At 41.0% G+C, this 18481-nt stretch overlaps 2 protein-coding genes across 2 annotated transcripts; both read left to right on the top strand.

The window, feature by feature from the left end:
* The first annotated feature begins 2635 nt into the window (after positions 1 to 2635).
* Positions 2636 to 10801, top strand: LOC118104984 (25-hydroxyvitamin D-1 alpha hydroxylase, mitochondrial). Its single transcript, XM_035152327.2, has 9 exons — positions 2636 to 3018; positions 3904 to 4094; positions 4445 to 4635; positions 6672 to 6872; positions 7634 to 7797; positions 7881 to 8047; positions 8140 to 8221; positions 8367 to 8564; positions 9657 to 10801. The coding sequence occupies exons 1-9, from the start codon at positions 2797 to 2799 to the stop codon at positions 9768 to 9770; spliced, it is 1530 nt and encodes a 509-aa protein (XP_035008218.1). The 5' UTR covers positions 2636 to 2796; the 3' UTR covers positions 9771 to 10801.
* Positions 10802 to 12114: 1313 nt separating this feature from the next.
* mcrs1 (microspherule protein 1) lies at positions 12115 to 16722 on the top strand. The gene is made up of 14 exons (XM_035153090.1): positions 12115 to 12322; positions 13088 to 13242; positions 13409 to 13547; positions 13654 to 13818; positions 13957 to 14066; positions 14187 to 14295; positions 14397 to 14535; positions 14818 to 14893; positions 15008 to 15036; positions 15160 to 15252; positions 15351 to 15433; positions 15572 to 15659; positions 15877 to 16004; positions 16116 to 16722. Exons 2-14 carry the CDS (start codon positions 13088 to 13090, stop codon positions 16200 to 16202), a joined length of 1401 nt encoding a protein of 466 aa, XP_035008981.1. The 5' UTR covers positions 12115 to 12322; the 3' UTR covers positions 16203 to 16722.
* The last annotated feature ends 1759 nt before the right edge of the window (positions 16723 to 18481 follow it).

The raw sequence follows: 18481 nt of genomic DNA on the forward strand, positions 1-18481 counted from the left end.
TAACTCATCCATGCACTGACCTAGTTTAGAAGTTGTTTATGTGTTCATGTAAATTTCAGAGGTCATCGTCTATCGTTCCCTCTTGAAGATAATCTCCCACTCAGTAAGTCTCATGAACATGTCTCGTGACAGACGTTTTCTGACAGAGCGGGTTTGATCTTTGCTCAATGCTGCATTTTCATCCTCATAACCCAGTGTCACAGACACGCACTTTCTTTTGTGGCCTCTGAAGCAGAGGTCTGATTCACATGTTCGGGTCAACTACTGTAAATAGTGAGTCCAGACATGTGGGGACTGCTGCAGTGCTTAAAAAATGGTCATCCAATTCTACCCTTTTCCCTCTTGAGGCTTCATTCAATCTGTTGTCAAATGTTTGCATCACATTTCATGTTGATTAACTTTAGAGTCCATGACCACCATTGTTCGCGTGTCCTATATGTTATGTCTCTGTTTGTCTGCTGCTATGTTTCTTGTTCATACTCTTGATATGTGTTCAGCTTCCTTGCACATGCAGGACGTCTGTATATCAAAGTTAGTGTCTCTTCCTAGTCCATGCAGACAACTGCAGAAATACCCTGACACCCGGAGGTCTACGTAAATTAGGCCACAAGAACCAAACAACATGGGTCCTTTTTGGGACCAAACTTAATATCGCCCTTAGCTAAATAAATCATGCATCATGACTTTCCTTGACATTTGTTGCGTGCTAACGCATGAGATTGGCCCAGAACATAAAGATCAAAACACAAAGTGTCCTGCACGGGATCCCACCACTGCAAGAATAGCTGCTAAAAATCAGGATGTCATGTATATCATGTCAGGAGTGACTCTTTAACCTGTCAGCTGACTGCACAGACATGTGATGCCGCAGTGTAAAGAACCTCCGTTAAATAAGTTCCCCAAAAATCACAGTTTTACTCAACAACATTTCACGTGTTTTTGTTTATGACAGAGTCTGAACTGACATTGTTGTTAATCAACTGCATGTTGCTGCTTTCTGCTGTTTTTCTGCTCAGCGTTATAAGAAGACGTGAAGAAAAGCCAATATGTCATTTTTTGGAAGTACGCCTACTTATATATCTTTCTCCTTCAGGCTGCACCCGTTCAAATGCACACCTAAAGGACTTGGTTGGCATATTGTGGCCATAACTTATGATTTAAATGGTTATGACATAGTATTGGGGTAATAAGTAGCTTCAAGGGTGATTAATAGTCACATATTTCAGATAAATTAAACTAAATTATCACCTAAAGAGAACAGGGAACCCACCAGGAATGTTGCAGTCACCGCATGTAGCACTAAAGAGCCAGTCGGAGATACTTTCTGGTACATGCACTGATTTGTCTTGATTATTATTAGACTGTAATTTAATTCTGTAAAATATATTGGTAGTATTGATACTTGCTTTATTTGCTTTTTTTGATTTATTTTGTGGATTTATGTCGATATATAAAAAATGTATCCCCAGCGATGTGATATATTGATGGAAATAAAATGTTCACCTAAGTGGATGCATTTGAACACAGGACGAAAATGTCATTGGTTAATATCACATTCATTTTAAATGCATTCTTTTCAATAAGCATTTGTATTTGAAGTTGATTTTACAGCTGAATGTCAAACACACTTTACATCAGATGTAAAATCTGTTTTAGATTATATTAATCAAAGATTTTTTATACTTACTCCCAAACAGTTGGTAAAATGAATCAACATATCAGGACCCTCTTGAAAAAAAGCCTCTGTTTAAATATATTATAGCAGATATTTAATAAGAACACAATAAGCTGACTATAAATTCAATGCTGGGCTGTAACACACGTGGAGCGCATATGCTTTCCACCAGGCCTCATTATTTTATACCTTACATTGCCACTTAATCCCCGGTTCTCTGAAACTGGGTGATCTTAGATTTCTGGTTAGAGTATCCAAAATGAGGGAGCAAATGTCAAAGCAGATTCTGAGTACAGCCCCCGGGTTGTTACTTCACAGTCCGCACACATGGTGCTTTGGACGACTTCCAGTTCAATTGAAATCAGGTCAGGATTTTCACTCTCTCCCTAGGAAACCCACCAAGTCAGCAGAAGAACAGGCAGAAAAGGCACTTTATCCCCCTTAACTGTTTTTTTTTAACACAAACTTCCACTGTCTTTGTTGATGTTTGCACAATCATTATTAATAGTCTGTGTTTGCGTTGCTGACTAAGCATGTTCGAATCCTCATTTGCAACACCTCTGGCTATTGGATCAAGTGTTTTTGCTTGGTTTTGTCTTTTGTCTGAGGTTAAACTAACCTCCAGCCCTCTTATCTCAGTCGAACAGACCTGGTTTCCCCCTCTGAGATCGATGGGATCTATAATAAAACTGGCGGTGGGTGCGTGGTCCTCTGAGCACACAAAGACATCATACCCCCAAGTGCGTGTTCACTCTAAACATGCCTGCGTCTGCTGGACTGTGAGAGAGCGGGTTGCCTCACAGGTGCAGAGATAAGCCTGAGCGGTAACAGAGAAGTCATGGATTATTTATCCAGGGCCTCCGTGAGCCTGTGTCTGGGATGGCCTGAGCGCGGCCCTCTGATTGGACACACCTTCCCGGCTCACGCCCTCGCCCTCTCATCCGGGCGGGGGAGGGGCCTGCGCCGCATTTACACCCATGATTGGCCCAAAATGAGAACAATTTTGCGGCTTTATCTCCCGCAGGTTCGAGGAGCAGGTCGCGCGTTATAAATAGAGGCTGCAGCCGGGGGAGACAAAATGAGCACCGACATCCGAGTGAGCCGCGTCCGGCCACCGCTCCATGACCCCAGTGAGAAGGATGCTGCAGCAAGCTCTTCGAATATCCGGCCGGAGCGCCTTCCCCCTGGTCAAGTGGATGGAGAGATGGGCCGAGGGCGCGTCGGCCGCTGCGCACGGTGCCAAGGACCTGAGGACCCTGGACGACATGCCCGGACCGTCCGTGGCCAGCTTCGCCTGGGACCTGTTCGCCAAACGGGGGCTGTCCAGGCTTCACGAGTTACAGGTAGGAGGACAAAAGTGCAAAACATGGATGAAATTAAAGAGGAGAACAGTGTTAAACAGACGAATAGTACACTTTCTGCATTTTTTAAATAGAAATCATACCGATGCACAGGAGATTAAGGAGGGCACAATGAATGGCTTTTTATTACCTCTAGGTTTTTGGGGAAAAAAACAAGAATATGACAATATATAGTGAACAGTATTATATGGATTATTTAAAAAATGCTTTCAGATAAGTTTAAAGACTTGTATTACTTCTCTGCTTTATGTCTTTGTGTTTTATATGGTTTTTCTTCGAAATGTTCAATTTAGTTGCTATAATTTCTTAAAGCCACATCTATGCTGATCCTCATACCCCAGTGATAAAACCAGAATCTGTGAATATGCAAATGTTTCCATTCACCACACACAAAATGTCAATGTCTCCTCCTTCACTTCAAATGTCTAATCTCAGTGAATGTGCACTGGAGGTGTCTCAATAGTGCAAGTTGCATGCTGCACGCTGATTGGCTTCCAAATGAGATATGATGTCACAAAACAAGACGAGCCTGTACGCACACGTTTTAAACTCCGATGTAAAGTGAGCACATAGCAGATGCATATGGAACAACCCTCTATAGGGTCAAACTCCACACGCACACATCTTCCAGCACAGAAACGGTCGTCCGAGTGAAGCAAAAAACTTTTTTTATTGAAATTCCTCTGTATTGTATAATTGTAATGTTTAAAATAAATCTAAACATGTCTGTTACTGTGCAGTGTCTCTGTGTAAAACATGTCACAAATACTCCTGCACTGGGCTTTAAACTATAAAGAGCAAAGATAATGCAAGTCATCTTGTGTAGCCTGCAGGGTTTTTTAACCCTCTGTCTCGTGTGCCATGCAGCTTGAAGGGTTGAAGCGCTATGGTCCCATGTGGAAGGCCAGCTTCGGCCCCATCCTGACAGTTCACGTGGCTGACCCGGCGCTCATCGAGCAGGTGCTGAGGCAGGAGGGCCAGCACCCCATGCGCTCCGACCTCTCCTCCTGGAAGGATTACAGGAAGCTCAGGGGACATCACTACGGACTCTTGACATCGTGAGTGCTGAAATATCCTCTGACTTGTCAAACTTTTCTGTCTAAGCTTTTGTCCTATCCTCTCTCAGCAGACCTGAATCTTAAGACAGTGTTAAAAGGTTTATGACCTTTCTGATGTAACTGAGAACAACAAAGAGGAAGCACCATCCTCATCTCAATTTATTTCATCCACTTACATGAAACTTTTTTTGATCCAGGCAGAAAAGCTAATAATGTTTTACACGTTTTTTTTCCTAACTGTGAATGAAGAGATTGGATAAGACCATTTCAAAGCTCCCTCTTGAAACCATAAAGTCCAATAATCCAGCTGTGCGTACAAATTCATGACAGTCTTCGTGGTGTGTTCGCAGTGAGGGGGAGGAGTGGCAGGCGGTGAGAAGCCTCCTGGGGAAGCACATGCTGCGGCCGAAGGCAGTGGAAGCTTACGATGAAACCCTGAACAGCGTGGTCAGTGACCTCATTGCCAAACTTCGCCTCAGCAGACGCCCCGGAGGCCTCGTCACTGATATCGCCAGCGAGTTCTATCGCTTCGGCCTCGAGGGTAAGGTTTCACCCAGTCTGATGAGTGGAAATGTCATGTATCTGTGCAGGGTGTATGACACCATGTAAACATTGGTAATTAGTGCCAGCCGCATGCAGCGGGCAGTATAATGTGATATCACTGACATTTTAAATACAAATGCCTGTCAGAGCCTGACATCCTATAATTATATCAACATTTCCACCTTAGAACATTGAGGAGTAACCTTTGTCTCACCTTCCCAGGGCTGGAAAAACTACTCAAATGGTTTTATTGGAGTTAAAGAGTTGACAGGGCTTTTTTAATAAAGTTATACTTAAACTTAAAAGCAAAGCAGGATCACTCGTAAAGTAGTACAAGTACTCATGAAGTACAGTGGCCAGAATGGGGTGTCATGTCATTATTTTGTATATATTAGCTAATTGTTACTGATGTTTTACTGTGTAAGTCAGGCGTTGAGAATGTTTTTCCTGCCAAAGGATCATTTAAACAACCGTCATGGGCCATATTCAATTATTGAACACATATTACACTGATCTCTCTAATGTGTTGGCTGGAACGGCTCTTTTTGCTGAGGTGTCTGATGTCAGATGGTAGTGAGGATGACGCTTTGAACAGCGCTGCTGGTTTTAGGTCAAACTACTTGAACCAAAAACCAGCTGCACTGTTAAAAGCGCAACAATTGTAGGCCACCAATCCTGGTGTAAGCAGTTATATTTGGTTGAAGTGCTGATATAATTTATATAATTTAGCCACCTTTACATACCAATGAATAGTTTAACCTAAAACTGCATCAGAGTGCATAATGATATATTGATCATGTGTTGTCTATGTAAATCTTACAGTAAGCAAAGATATTACCTTTGGTGGTGAATTGCTTCCTATATCAGGGTCTTGTTTCTGAGTGAGTGTAGGATAGAGCGGGAGATTGACAGGCGGATTTGCGACAACACAAGCGTTAATGCGGACATTGCCAGAAGGCAAAGCTTTAGATTTAGCAGTCGATCTCTGGTCCAGACCTCAAATGGTCATGAACTCATGTTAGTGACAGAAAGAATAACAACATAGATACAAGCGGCCGAAATTACTTTCCTGTGTAGGGCGACTGGGTTCAGCCTTAGAGATAGGGTGAGGAGCTCCAAGTAAAGTCGCTGCTCCTTCAAGTCGAAAAGACCCAGTTGGCTTGGGCATCTGATTAGGATGCCTCCTGGGTGCCAACTGTTGGAAGATTAACAGATTCATCCAAAAGAAAGAGAGCCTGAGGTAGAACTATAACTTTGTGTAGGGATTTCATATCCCATGTGGCCTGAGAACGCCTCAGGATCCAGCAGGAGAAGATGGAAAATGTGGCCAGGGATGGATTGATGAATGGATGTATGGAAGTACAATGTTCCCTTTAAAAGAATTAGGTTGAAATATTCATTGAAATGGAAATACTCAAGTAGTGAGTACTTTCAAATTGCACTTATAATATAGAACATCAGTAAATGTACCTTGGTACGCAGCTTTTCTGTGTTCATCGTTTTCCAACTGTGATTTAAGAGGCAAAGTTTGTCAGATATTTACAGTCAAGTTTCTCAGTTTGAGAAAGAAAGAAAATTGCCTGAGGGTATGGCCTCTTTCCCTCTGTGCTCCTGCAGTTCTCCTTGCAGGAGGACAGAGTTGCATTCATTTATTTTACTGTCAGATTTTGTCCAGACTAAACACATCTGGTGACTGCACACGTCTCAAACATTTACTCTGTAACGTCACCAAAATGACTGTATTGTTGAGTAGAAGCTGGATTGTGACATTTAAAGAGAAACCAAAGGAGATCAAATGTCTCGCTCATATTTACAATATATAGATTTAAACACTGAAACCAAGTTTCCAGTTTTGAAGCGTCCAATATTCTACCATGTTCTTTATTTTCAGATAAAAAAAGCTCTTTTTGTTTGTAGTGTTATTGCTTCATATTTCTAAACGGAACCATAATGTTTATTCTTTACTCTTTTATCCTGATGGACTAATCAAAATACAATATTATATAATTTTGTGTCTCTATTTTTTTTCAACAGGTATTTCCTCCGTGTTGTTTGAGTCCAGAATTGGTTGCCTGGATCCCGTGGTTCCTGAAGAGACAGAACGTTTCATCCAGTCGATCAACACCATGTTTGTGATGACGCTTCTTACTATGGCCATGCCCAGCTGGATGCACAAGCTGTTCCCTAAACCTTGGAACGTCTTCTGTCAGTGCTGGGACTACATGTTTGATTTCGGTAGGTTCATTCTCCTAAGCATCATCTGAAGTTTTATATTGGAAATGTGCAAACTTGGAAACAATACGTCTATTTGTTAGAATTTTCCTTTTAATATTTCATTGCAAAGAAAATGCTTTTTAAAGTCAGAATATGTGAAATATACAAACTAAATCTATCAATTGCTAGAGTATATTATAGAGACACTAAAGATGCACTACACGAGCGAGCACCTCATGTGGAACCGAAACAAAAGTGTGAATGTCTTTCCACACTTAATGTGATGAAATTCCTTCCATTCCCCTCAGTTCTAATTGGCCGTTGCTGGATCCACTCATCGCCGGGTTGTCATCCCACTTACTCTCCCCAGTACATTAAGACTTATCCAGATCTAAGACTTCGAAATCAAACATGTTTAGAATAATCACTGGATCAGGAAGCAGGAGATTAAAGTCCTTAGCCCTCACGCACTACAATATCCTCTGCGCTGTAACAAAATGTGAAGTCTTGATGCTGAACATCAGCTTAATGATCAAACTCTGGTTGTGATCGACTTAATAGTTGTTATTTTCCTTCAAATTTGGAAAATAGAGACCTCAAGTTCAAAAGAGAATTTGGATATAATCATCAAGGCTTTTATCAAGAAAGATAACTTGACCCTAACCTAATAAAAATACGCCCTAGAAAGCTGAAAATGTACTGCTTGGTCTAAGCAGCCTTATGTGAGCGAGTCTCTTCCACATTTACCGACACATAATGTCAAATGATATCTGTTCCTGTAGCAAAAGGTCATATCGACCAGCGGCTGACAACCGAGGCAGAGAAAATTGCTCGTGGAGAAAAGGTGGAGGGCCGTTATCTCACCTACTTCCTGTCCCAGACGGGCCTGCCCATAAAGACTGTCTACAGCAACGTCACAGAGCTGCTCCTTGCAGGAGTTGACACGGTACGAACGATCCCTCCGTCACCTTTTTCACCGTGTTCCGTCCGACAGTTTGTAAAAACTCTTGTGTCGCCGTGTTTTTTCAGATCTCCAGCACGATGTCCTGGTCCCTGTATGAGCTGTCCCGTCACCCTGAGCTGCAGGCCTCGCTCCGGAGTGAGGTGTTGAGCGCGCTGGAGGGTCGGAGGGTAGCGGAGGCAGCAGATGTTGCTCACATGCCTCTCCTGAAGGCCACAGTCAAAGAAGTGCTCAGGTATAAGTGGAGAGGTTGCAGTCATTTTGCAGACAAACATCTGATTTTTTCGAAGTTGAATTATGCTTACAGTATTGTACTTTCTTTTTCAGGTTGTACCCGGTTATTCCTGCAAATGCACGGGTCATCCCAGAAACAGACATCCAGGTTGGAGGCTACCTCATCCCTAAAAATGTGAGGGAATAAGTGCATATTCACACTCAAACTCTGGCACATGCCATTTGGTCACATTTGAAAGAGTCTTTGCTATGGATGGATTTTACATGAATGGTTCACCTTTGCAATATGTCACATCTAACCATTACATGTTTCCATCCAGACTCTGATCACCCTCTGCCAATATGCAACCTCACGGGATCCGGCAGTGTTTCGTAATCCAGATGAATTCCAGCCTCATCGATGGCTGAACAAGGACCCGGCTCACCACCCGTACGCCTCTCTACCGTTTGGCGTGGGAAAACGCAGCTGCATAGGTCGTCGTATCGCCGAGCTGGAGCTCTATCTCGCCCTTGCCAGGGTGAGTAGGCTGGACTTTATTTTTATTAAGACTTTGAGAGAATAGAGTTAGCCTTTAAAATCAGAAGAGTCCAATCTGGCTTTAATCCAGACCTGAGTCAAGTGATCTTAGTGAAAAAGGACAGAAGGTAATAAATCCAGGAACTTTCACATTACAGCTAAGATGCACTGACTCACTGTCTGATTACTTGTTGAATATCAGAATATTTCTAAATATTATTAATCGCTTAGTCAGTTATTCTAAAAATTGCACACAATGTAACATTTATAAGAAGAGGCTTAAGGTACTGTAAGCAGTGTCATCGCAGTATAATAATTATTATTATTTAAACAAGGATACAAACCTTTAAACACAATAAGCAAATACATACAATGTCATTTAAAATCAAAGACAGCAGATAAGATAATACAACATCATTTAAAAGTAAATGCAAAAGAAAAGGAAAACAGACACATTAGTAAAAGGAAGAAAAAAAACAATCAAATAAAACAGTTCATTTACATTTAGAGATTAACTAAGTATTAAATCTTTCATGAAAACTGACAATTGAAACTAGGACACTCGGAGGGCGTAGGCCTCCACCAAGTCTAACGCCCTATCTCGTCATGTAAAAGAAAGAAAACAAAAACTTCCTGGACCCGCTGAGTTCTTCCTTGGGTCATGCGCGACTCCCTCCACATATTTTCATGGAAATCGGTTCAGTAGATTTTGAGTAATCCCGGAACAGACGAACAGACAGACGGCAATGAAAACACAGCCTCCTTGATGGAAGAAATAAGATTGTGCCACATGCTGCATGTTACAGATTACTGGAACGATCAACAAGTGATTTAGATTGTTTACGATTTAATACAGTTTGTCACAAACTGCTGCGTTTCCCACAAATCATCTTACTGCCCTTTGGAATAATGTGAAAGTTAAAGAATGTGTTTTAAGCCATTGTACAAATCCTGCTCCTAACGCTTTCATTTGATTACTTAATCCTGGGTTTCAGATTAGAGTCACTTTCCAACACTTTCTCCCATGACGCCCACTTGATATTATTTTTCACCCTGTAGTAAATCTATTTTTATCTGATTCCTCTCTTATTAGATCCTTGTAGAGTTCGATGTGAAGCCGGACCCAGAAGGGGTTTCCGTGAAGGCCATGACACGGACGCTTCTAGTTCCTGACAATGTCATTAGCCTCCAGTTTATCGAACGATGACCTGCTCCCCCCAAGCTGATCAGTTACGTGAACGTGAGTCCTCCCGGCAGCAAGGAACACTGGCAGGCGGAGCCACCACAGGAACCGTGAGCCCGCCGCACACAGTGGATCATATCAGAGCAGACCTTTAACCTTCAACACAACTCAGACCAAAGCCCTGCGTACCTGTCACCGCGGCTGCAGAGGCCGACATGTGGAAAAGGACAAATGAACAAAGGAGGAGCAACGACTCATCACTAAAACTTCCACGGGGTGCGGTGTAGCTCCAAATTTAAAGCTGTGTATTTTAATGAAATCACCGTTAAGCACTTAAGTATTTGACTGATTTGATTTAAGTTAGGGATCTCCAACACAGTTCACTCAGATGTTCATTGAGTCAAAGCGGGGTACACTTCATGGACTTGCAATATGTAAAGAATTTGAAGCTGAGTTATTTCAGAATCTGGTAGCGCTGCCTGAATCTGATTATGAACCGTACAGTGCAGCAGTATCAACAATTTCCTGTCGTGATCCGGCAAAAAGGAGCGTGTTTGTATGTTTTATTTCTCTTTAAATCTGAGATAGACGGTGTAAATGATTGTTATCAGAACCTTAGACACATGGCACATGGAGACACTGTTTCTAATACCTCCAGCTACTGTGAGAGAGTTGTGTAGATATGATCAGTGAAAAGTGTATTTTGGTGCTTGTGGTGAAAAACTTTTTGTGACCGGTTCCTTTTATTTTTGAAAAGAAATGGCAGCTGTTGAAATGATTCCTGTGTAGGGAGACATGTAGTGCCACTGAAATCTGGAAAAGTAGGCTAGTCTGCACTCAGGCTTTGTAAATGTCTGTATTTGTCTCTAAAATGTAAATATACGCCTCGATTGATTAGTGCAGCACAATGTCTTTAATTTGTCTTGTTTTTTACAACTAAAACTTATGAGTGATATATCAGCATTCTGTAAACTTGGTAAGCTTCTGTATTTATTTTTAATTTAACACACTTTGGAACTGTTACTGTAAACGTCAATAAAAGGTTTCAAGTTGCACTTGTTTCAATGTGTTGGTTTTATTCAAGTGAATCAATGAGAATCCAGGTTATATCCACATTATCACCTGTTTCTTTGTTCTACCTCAGCATTTAAATCATCAGATCATAGGTCTGACTTATCACGTTGGAATAAGTCATTCGTTTGATGCCAGGGAACAACCACTGTGCACGTAGGCAGTAGTTTCTAGGAAGCACGGTGCTGAGAATCAAAGGTTCCTGTGACATGTGGACTGAGTGTGAGCTGTGGGTCAATAATCACTCCACAAAAACCACTGCACAGCGTCGTTCATCACATCTTCTCGTCCTGTCACGGAACGATTATGTTTCACTGCAGCTCCACCTCAAAACAGAAGTCATGCTGTTTAAATATTAGAGATTCAGTCAAAATTTGACATAAGCTCCAAAACCTTAGACCAATTTATGCCAAATATGAATGAGCTCTGTGATGGAAGTTTTCTGGAAGCTGGCGAAAGGAGAACTCACGCAGCAGGTGATGTCTTAGGCAGAAGAGTTTAACGTAGACTTGATGTAGCTCCTGACTTACACACACGTGTTTATTAGTTCTGTGCACTTTTAGAAGTTAGACATGGAATTACTACGAAGCTAAACACCGTATTGGATCAATATTTGACTGTTGAGAAATGGACCATGGGAGAAACGTCATTAAAGTGCGGCTTTCTGCACTGGAACTGGAAAAACCGTAGTCCTCCAACAACACTGGAAAACTTTGGGTTCCTGTAGGGAAAAGGGAAAAGAACCACAGGGCTGTGGTTGGAAGAATAACCCTGTGTGTAAAGTGTAACTGTACCATTTTCTTTAATGATGTGAGGGGATGTCCTCGGACTACGGAGACTTTCGTTTATTTTAAATCTTACTGGTAGTTATACATTCAGTTGGCAGTTAAAACCAATCCAGCCTAATGCAACAGTCCTATAATAAATCCTCCCATCATGAAGGTTATAATGTTCAGTTTATGGAAATTTCATCGAGGACTTGATTTAAATGTGTCGTCATTATACATTATATTACATTATACAGAGATGCCTCATTGATATAAATGGGATTCATATAATACTGGAATCAGCTGTCCTATAATACAGTATAACTGCACTACAAACTATATCCTCTAATATATATATCAGTGTCAGCATCAACCCATAAAATCCACATTGATCAGGCTCTAATCGTGACAACAGGGGCAACTTGTGTGTGTGAATTTTCAATAAGCAAAGACAGAAAGAGGAACAGGTTATAAAATGTATCAAATAAAATCGTGTGAGAGTTAAATCAGCGAGTGTCTAAACTCCAGTCCAGGAGGTGGCGCTACAGCTCCGTGATCAGAGCTCACAAGTGGAAAGTAGCGGAGAAGCTAATGCTAACAGACCTACGTCAAATCCATAAACTCGTGTAGCCAGTTCGTCATGTAGGAAGCGAACACGCTGCTGATAACAAGTACCGACAGACTACAGACTCCAGTTAACGGACCGGATATCATAACGTAGAAAACTAACAAGAAAAGGTCAGTAACGAGACTGCAGCTGTTTGCATTAGCTTGCTAATCAACTATCGTTAGCTTCCGTCTTAGCTTAGCTTGTGCTAGCTTATCAGCACAAACCAGCAGATTCGGATGGTTTACGATCAGATATCATCGTCTAACCAAGCAGACTGTACTGACACAGTGTGTATGTCGGCTCTATTACCCACCACTGCGATTCATACCATGCTAAATGCTGCTTATTGAAGGCAGCGGGAGAGGCTGCGGCTAACGTTGGATGTAAACAAAAGACGTGGCTAAGTTGATTAGCCTGTCCATCCTCTTGACTTCCACTCATGCTAAACAAACACACAGCCTCGACATGAGTCTCACACACATATAAAAGAAAAACAGGGAATTGAATGATGTACTCTGGGACGTAGTATGTGCTTTTTAACATGTGTTTCTGCTTGAGCTAAAGGGCAAACATCACGTTAGCATGATCACTGTCATGGGATAACATCGATAATCAAGCATAGGCCGACGTATTCACGATTACTCCTCACTCCATTTATTAGGTACCAGGATGTAAATCCAGAGCCTCTGATCACCTCATTCTTGCATAAATCTCCTGCTCAATGTTTCACAGTTGTCTGCATTCTAGACTAAGGAAACGCTTCTGTTTTATGGACTGATGATATACATACATACATACATACATACATACAGTAAGGATGTCTAGTCAAACCGTGTCCTGAGTCTACACGGAGACATCTGAATGATTCCCTGATGTGTTGTGTGATGTAACAGATGCAAGCAGGTGACCCTGTGGTTGGTGCATCTATGGCAGTCTCAGGTGCCCAGAGTCGGTCAGAGGACGAAGAGTCGCTCGGAGTAAAAGATATGAAAAGGACAGCAACACAAGCATTTGGCAGTGGTGTTCCCAAACGTAGAAGTTCTTCCAGGTTTGATATATTTCCTTATATATTTTACAGTCAGTCCAGCTGTGCAGTAGCATAGTTTTGTTGGCAATAATACATACACACACATATATATATATGTGTGTGTGTGTGTGTGTAAATAGATGTGATGTGTAGTGCTTCAATAATGTTGACAAAATAATGTCCCCAGGTCGATAAAGAGGAAGAAGTTTGATGATGAGCTCGTAGAAAGCAGTCTTGTGAAGTCATCTAGCAGAGTCAAAGGCCCTCCTGTCATTGAGCCTGTCCGCTGTCCAGCGAATGAACTTTCATCTTGTGAGAAAAAAAAGGTTTGTATGACCATGAAATCCACAGATTTCATCAGGAAGCAATGGCTGCAATAGAGCTTGTAAAGGTGCAATGGATGATTTATGTACCTTTGATACATGATGTCAGGTGACAAAGTCAGGAACCACTCTCACACCACCTCTCGCCATGGTAATAAACCCTCCACCCATCACCAAAAGAGTGAAGAAAAGCAAGCAACCTCTACATATCACCAAAGACCTGGGGCGGTGGAAATCCACTGATGATCTGCTCCTTATTAATGCAGTGCTGCAGGTGAGGAGTTCAAAAATTACAATCATTGCCATATTGTTGAAGAATTCTGTGACTAGTTTCTTGTATTAATCTGTCACTTTATGAATCCCCAATGTGTGACGTTCATACCACAGCTCTTGTATTTTTGTCTTTCTCTAGACAACAGATTTAACCTCAGTTCATCTGGGGGTCAAGTTCAGCTGTCGTTTCACTTTGCGGGAGATTAAAGAGAGGTGGTACGCTCTGCTCTACGATCCTGTCATCTCAAAGTAAGAGGCTAAGAGAGCAGTGATCCTACATTAACCTCCTGTTCCCAGTCTCTATAATTCACTTGTTGATGACACTTCAGTATCTTTGAATCTCATTCTATTTGTTGTCTGTCTGGTTAGGCTGGCATGGCAGGCCATGCGGCAGCTTCACCCAGAGGCCATTGCAGCAATTCAAAGTAAAGCCCTTTTCAGTCAGGCTGAGGAGGCACTGCTGGCCAAGATTGGTTCGGTATGTGAAATTGTTTCTTTGGAAAAAAATGATCCATCACATGAATTTACTCATTTAACATCTGTACTCATAAGCTATTTACCAAATTTGTCATCAAACAGACCAGTCAGCCTAAACTGGACGTGTTCCAAGAGCTTCTTAGCAAACACCCTGGTGTCTTTCACCCATCGCGCACTCCCAAGAGCCTACTGGTGCACTGGCAGCTGTTAAAGCAGTACTACCTACTGGATGACCAGAGTGGTGAGTTTAATTTCCCACCCATTTCTACCAATATTGGTACATTTACCATTAATGTGGTTTGGTTTTTCTGTGCAAATAGACAGACATTTTTATGAGAAACTTCTATTTTGGTTTCATATACATACTGTTATACTGCTGTGAATTGCTAATATGCCTGCACTAATTCACTGTTATTGATGGTTGTCATTTTGATGTATGAGAAAGCCCCTAGTGTCCGTTTTGGGAAAAAATGTGATGGGCTCTATATTTAATGGCTTTGTTGGTTTCGATTGTGTGTTGCAGTCCAGCCTCTTCCTAAAGGTGACCAGGTCCTCAACTTCTCTGATGCTGAGCAGATGGTTGATGACGTAAAGTTAAAGTAAGACAGTCTTTAATTTTTCAGTATTTGTGTTTTTTTCCCATCTACTCACTATTCTGTAAAATATTGTGTGTCCATGAGTTATCAAAACTGATCATGTTTCTTTTCACGCAGGGAGAGCAGAGATGAAGTTTTGGAACATGGTAAGAAGTCATTATTTAGGAAACGTATTGTCTATTACATTGTAATTATAGACAGAAATGTCCTAATGGATTTTATCATCATTGCACAACATGAATTTAAATTGTCCTTATCTTCTTTCTCAGAGCTGATGATTTCTGATCGGCACCAGAAGAGGGAGATCAGACAGTTAGAGCAGGAGCTGCCTCGTTGGCAGGTTCTGGTGGACAGTATCACAGGTATGTAAAGTTCCTCTTGCCAAGGTCAAGCTTATGGCTTTTATTATTTGTTCTAATTTAGTCTGGTGGAACTAATTAATGTTCATATGTGTCCCCAGGGATGAGCATGCCTGACTTTGACAACCAGACACTGGCAGCACTACGAGGGCGAATGGTACGCTACCTCATGAGATCAAGAGAGGTAATTAATCTCCTGTCAATTGTAACGGTGATGCAATGCACACATCAGTGAGGCGAAAACAGAAGCATATAGTAAAAGGGATTTCTTTATCTGTGACGATGTATTTTCACTGGGATGCTAATTGTTTTTTTTACACAGATTACGTTGGGTAGGGCGACCAAGGACAAACAGATAGATGTGGATCTGTCACTAGAAGGACCAGCCTGGAAAATATCAAGAAAACAAGGTGAGTAAACTCATTCAACCCTCGCCTGATTGTTTTGGACAATCTCCTGCTGCTTTCTTCATATGTGAAAGGGAAACTTAGGATTTCATGTCTGAAAATAGTTTAATGACCTAAACCTGTAATATCTGTTGACAGAAAACATACCTACCAATCATCTACAAATCGTTATGTAATGAAATAAAAATATGATGGTTACTCTGCGTGTTGCCGTTTACAGGAATTATTAAACTGAAGAATAATGGTGACTTCTTCATCGCCAACGAGGGCAGACGACCCATTTACATTGATGGCAGACCAGTCCTGTCAGGCAACAAGTGGAAACTCAATAACAACTCAGTGGTGGAGGTGTGTTTGTGGTCCAACCAAGTCGTATAAGATTTCAAATTTAACTACCATGATGTGTTCAAGTGGTACTGAGCCATGCAAGGCCCTAACATACTGTGTCTGTCTCTTCAGATCGCAGGTCTCCGCTTTGTGTTTCTAATTAACCTGGAACTTATCTCGCTAATAAAAGCCGAAGCAGCCAAGATGACTCAGCAGTGAATGTCCACGACCAAGCACAAGAATCGATAGACGGAACACGCTGGCAGATGAATGGACCAGTCAGTCGTTCTGCGGAGGAGAGGGCTTAACAGTTGTTCTTACAAAGCACAGCACCGTTACCAAGACTCAGACTGACAACAGCTATGTTAACCTCACATGTGAACTTGTCAACAGGCTACTGCTTAACCCTGGAACTAAATAGTAACAGGTTCTCACTTGGTGTTTGAACATTTTCCATGTTGTAATGTAGATAGTCTCATGGTAGAGCCTTGTTTTCCAGTTTTTCAAAATATTGTATTTAAATGCTGCAGTTAAAGCTTTTTCAAAAACCGAGCTTGTGTTCACGATGTTTTGTTTACAATCAAATCTACTGTTGTTTCACATGTAAACAAGACAAATATGCTAAAAGTATGAAATACACTGAATAATTTGTACTCAGTGTCCCAATACAGGAAATCAGTTAAAACCTCTTGAATCTTTCTAACTGTAAAAACTAAATAAATATTGATGCCATACTGTATTTTGATAAGATTACTCTGAATCAGTCAGGGTTCATAGATATGTTATCAAATGGAGGCGGGGACATTATGAGGGAAACAATGAGAACTACTTGCTTTTCTCTTGAAAGACTGAAGTGAATTTTCTAGAATGGAGATCTCCTGTTTTAATCAGATGAAAAAACCTGCAGTGGCTTTTTTATTAACTTCCTAACATTGCATGTGAAGCTTGTGGGAGATTGTGGCTGCACAGTGCTTCTGATTGTATCTGTAGCTTTAACAATGTGCCCATTGAGACAGTGAAGGTACTATTATAGGTTGTAAATATGTACATAAGCCACAGAGAGGCAAATAAGCCTCACTACACAATGTGTCCTGTGTGAAACCAACTCCTCCTTTACTCAACTCATCGAACTTCTGATCTTAGTTTTTTAGTCATTTCTCTGGACTCTTGGTGCAGCAGAAATAATGATCTCTTGTCTCGAAGCAGTTAGTTACAAAGACACTATAGAAGGGTGCTTACAGAGCGCATAGCTCCACCAAGGTTAAACGCCCGATCACGCTATCTTAAAGAAAATGATACAAAAATATTGGATCTGCCCTTATGTTCAGATGTGGATCAAAGCTTAATACTTTTTTTGGCCCATGTCAAAATCGACTCGAAACGGGGTCATTTACACCATGTGTTCAGCCTAAATGTCCGCTGTTATCCTCCTCCGGAGCAACGTTCACGTTCGAACGAACACACCGCACACATTGCACAATAGCTCTCGCCCAAGGGTGTGTGGGGGGTGCACGGTAGCATCGCTAGTGAAGGCAGCGGACATTTAGGCTAAACAAATTAGAGGCAAGGTGAATGGAGTTTGGTGTGACGCTGCTAAAGCCACTACAAAGCAGCTACCTAGTGGCATGCAGGCTGCAGCTCCTGAACACACACACAAATCTCCTCACACATTTTGCGGATCTGCCAAAGCAGAAGTGATGTGTAAAAAACAACAACAGCCAATTGAGAGGCCGCCTGAGTAGAAACTGATGACTTGTCTGTATTTTCAGCTCTTGAAGCAAAACACGTTTCAGCCTTTAATCTCCATGTATGTGTTTTACAGATTAGTCAAAACATTTACAGATATAAATACACTTTCAAATCTTATTTGAATAAATACATGTTTGACGATATTTTCTTTATACATTTTCAAATCTGTTTACACACATACACACAAATTCTAAATACAGATTTGCTGATCCATGTTCACATTCACAAATCTGATTACACACAGAAGGATTGAGACTCAAATTTGTCAGTATTTTGCTGCTGGCCCCACAGGATCTGCTCTTCTTTCACCAGTGTTTATGTTGGGTATTTTAGTCAAAACTGCATTTATTTATCTAAATAGTACATACACAACAAATGAGAAGTAAAGATCATATAGAATAAAGATAGGTAATAAGTATATATATATATATATATATATATATATATATATATATATATATATATATATATATATATACACAATATATATAAAGAGGAGTAAATAGCAGATATTCACTTTGTACACAACATACAAAAAGATCTATATTATATATACAATGTATACACAGTATATATAAAGAGAAGTAAATAGTATAAATACCGCATATACAAAACATATACAAAGAGAAGTGATATATGTATACATACATTTGATATAAGTGGTATGCATACATTACTCAGAAAAATTAAGGGAACACTTAAATCACACATCAGATCTTGATGAACAAATTATTCACGTTGAAAATCTT

The sequence above is a fragment of the Hippoglossus stenolepis genome, chromosome 3 (genome assembly GCF_022539355.2).
Source record: "Hippoglossus stenolepis isolate QCI-W04-F060 chromosome 3, HSTE1.2, whole genome shotgun sequence".
NCBI classification, from domain to species: Eukaryota; Metazoa; Chordata; class Actinopteri; order Pleuronectiformes; family Pleuronectidae; genus Hippoglossus; species Hippoglossus stenolepis.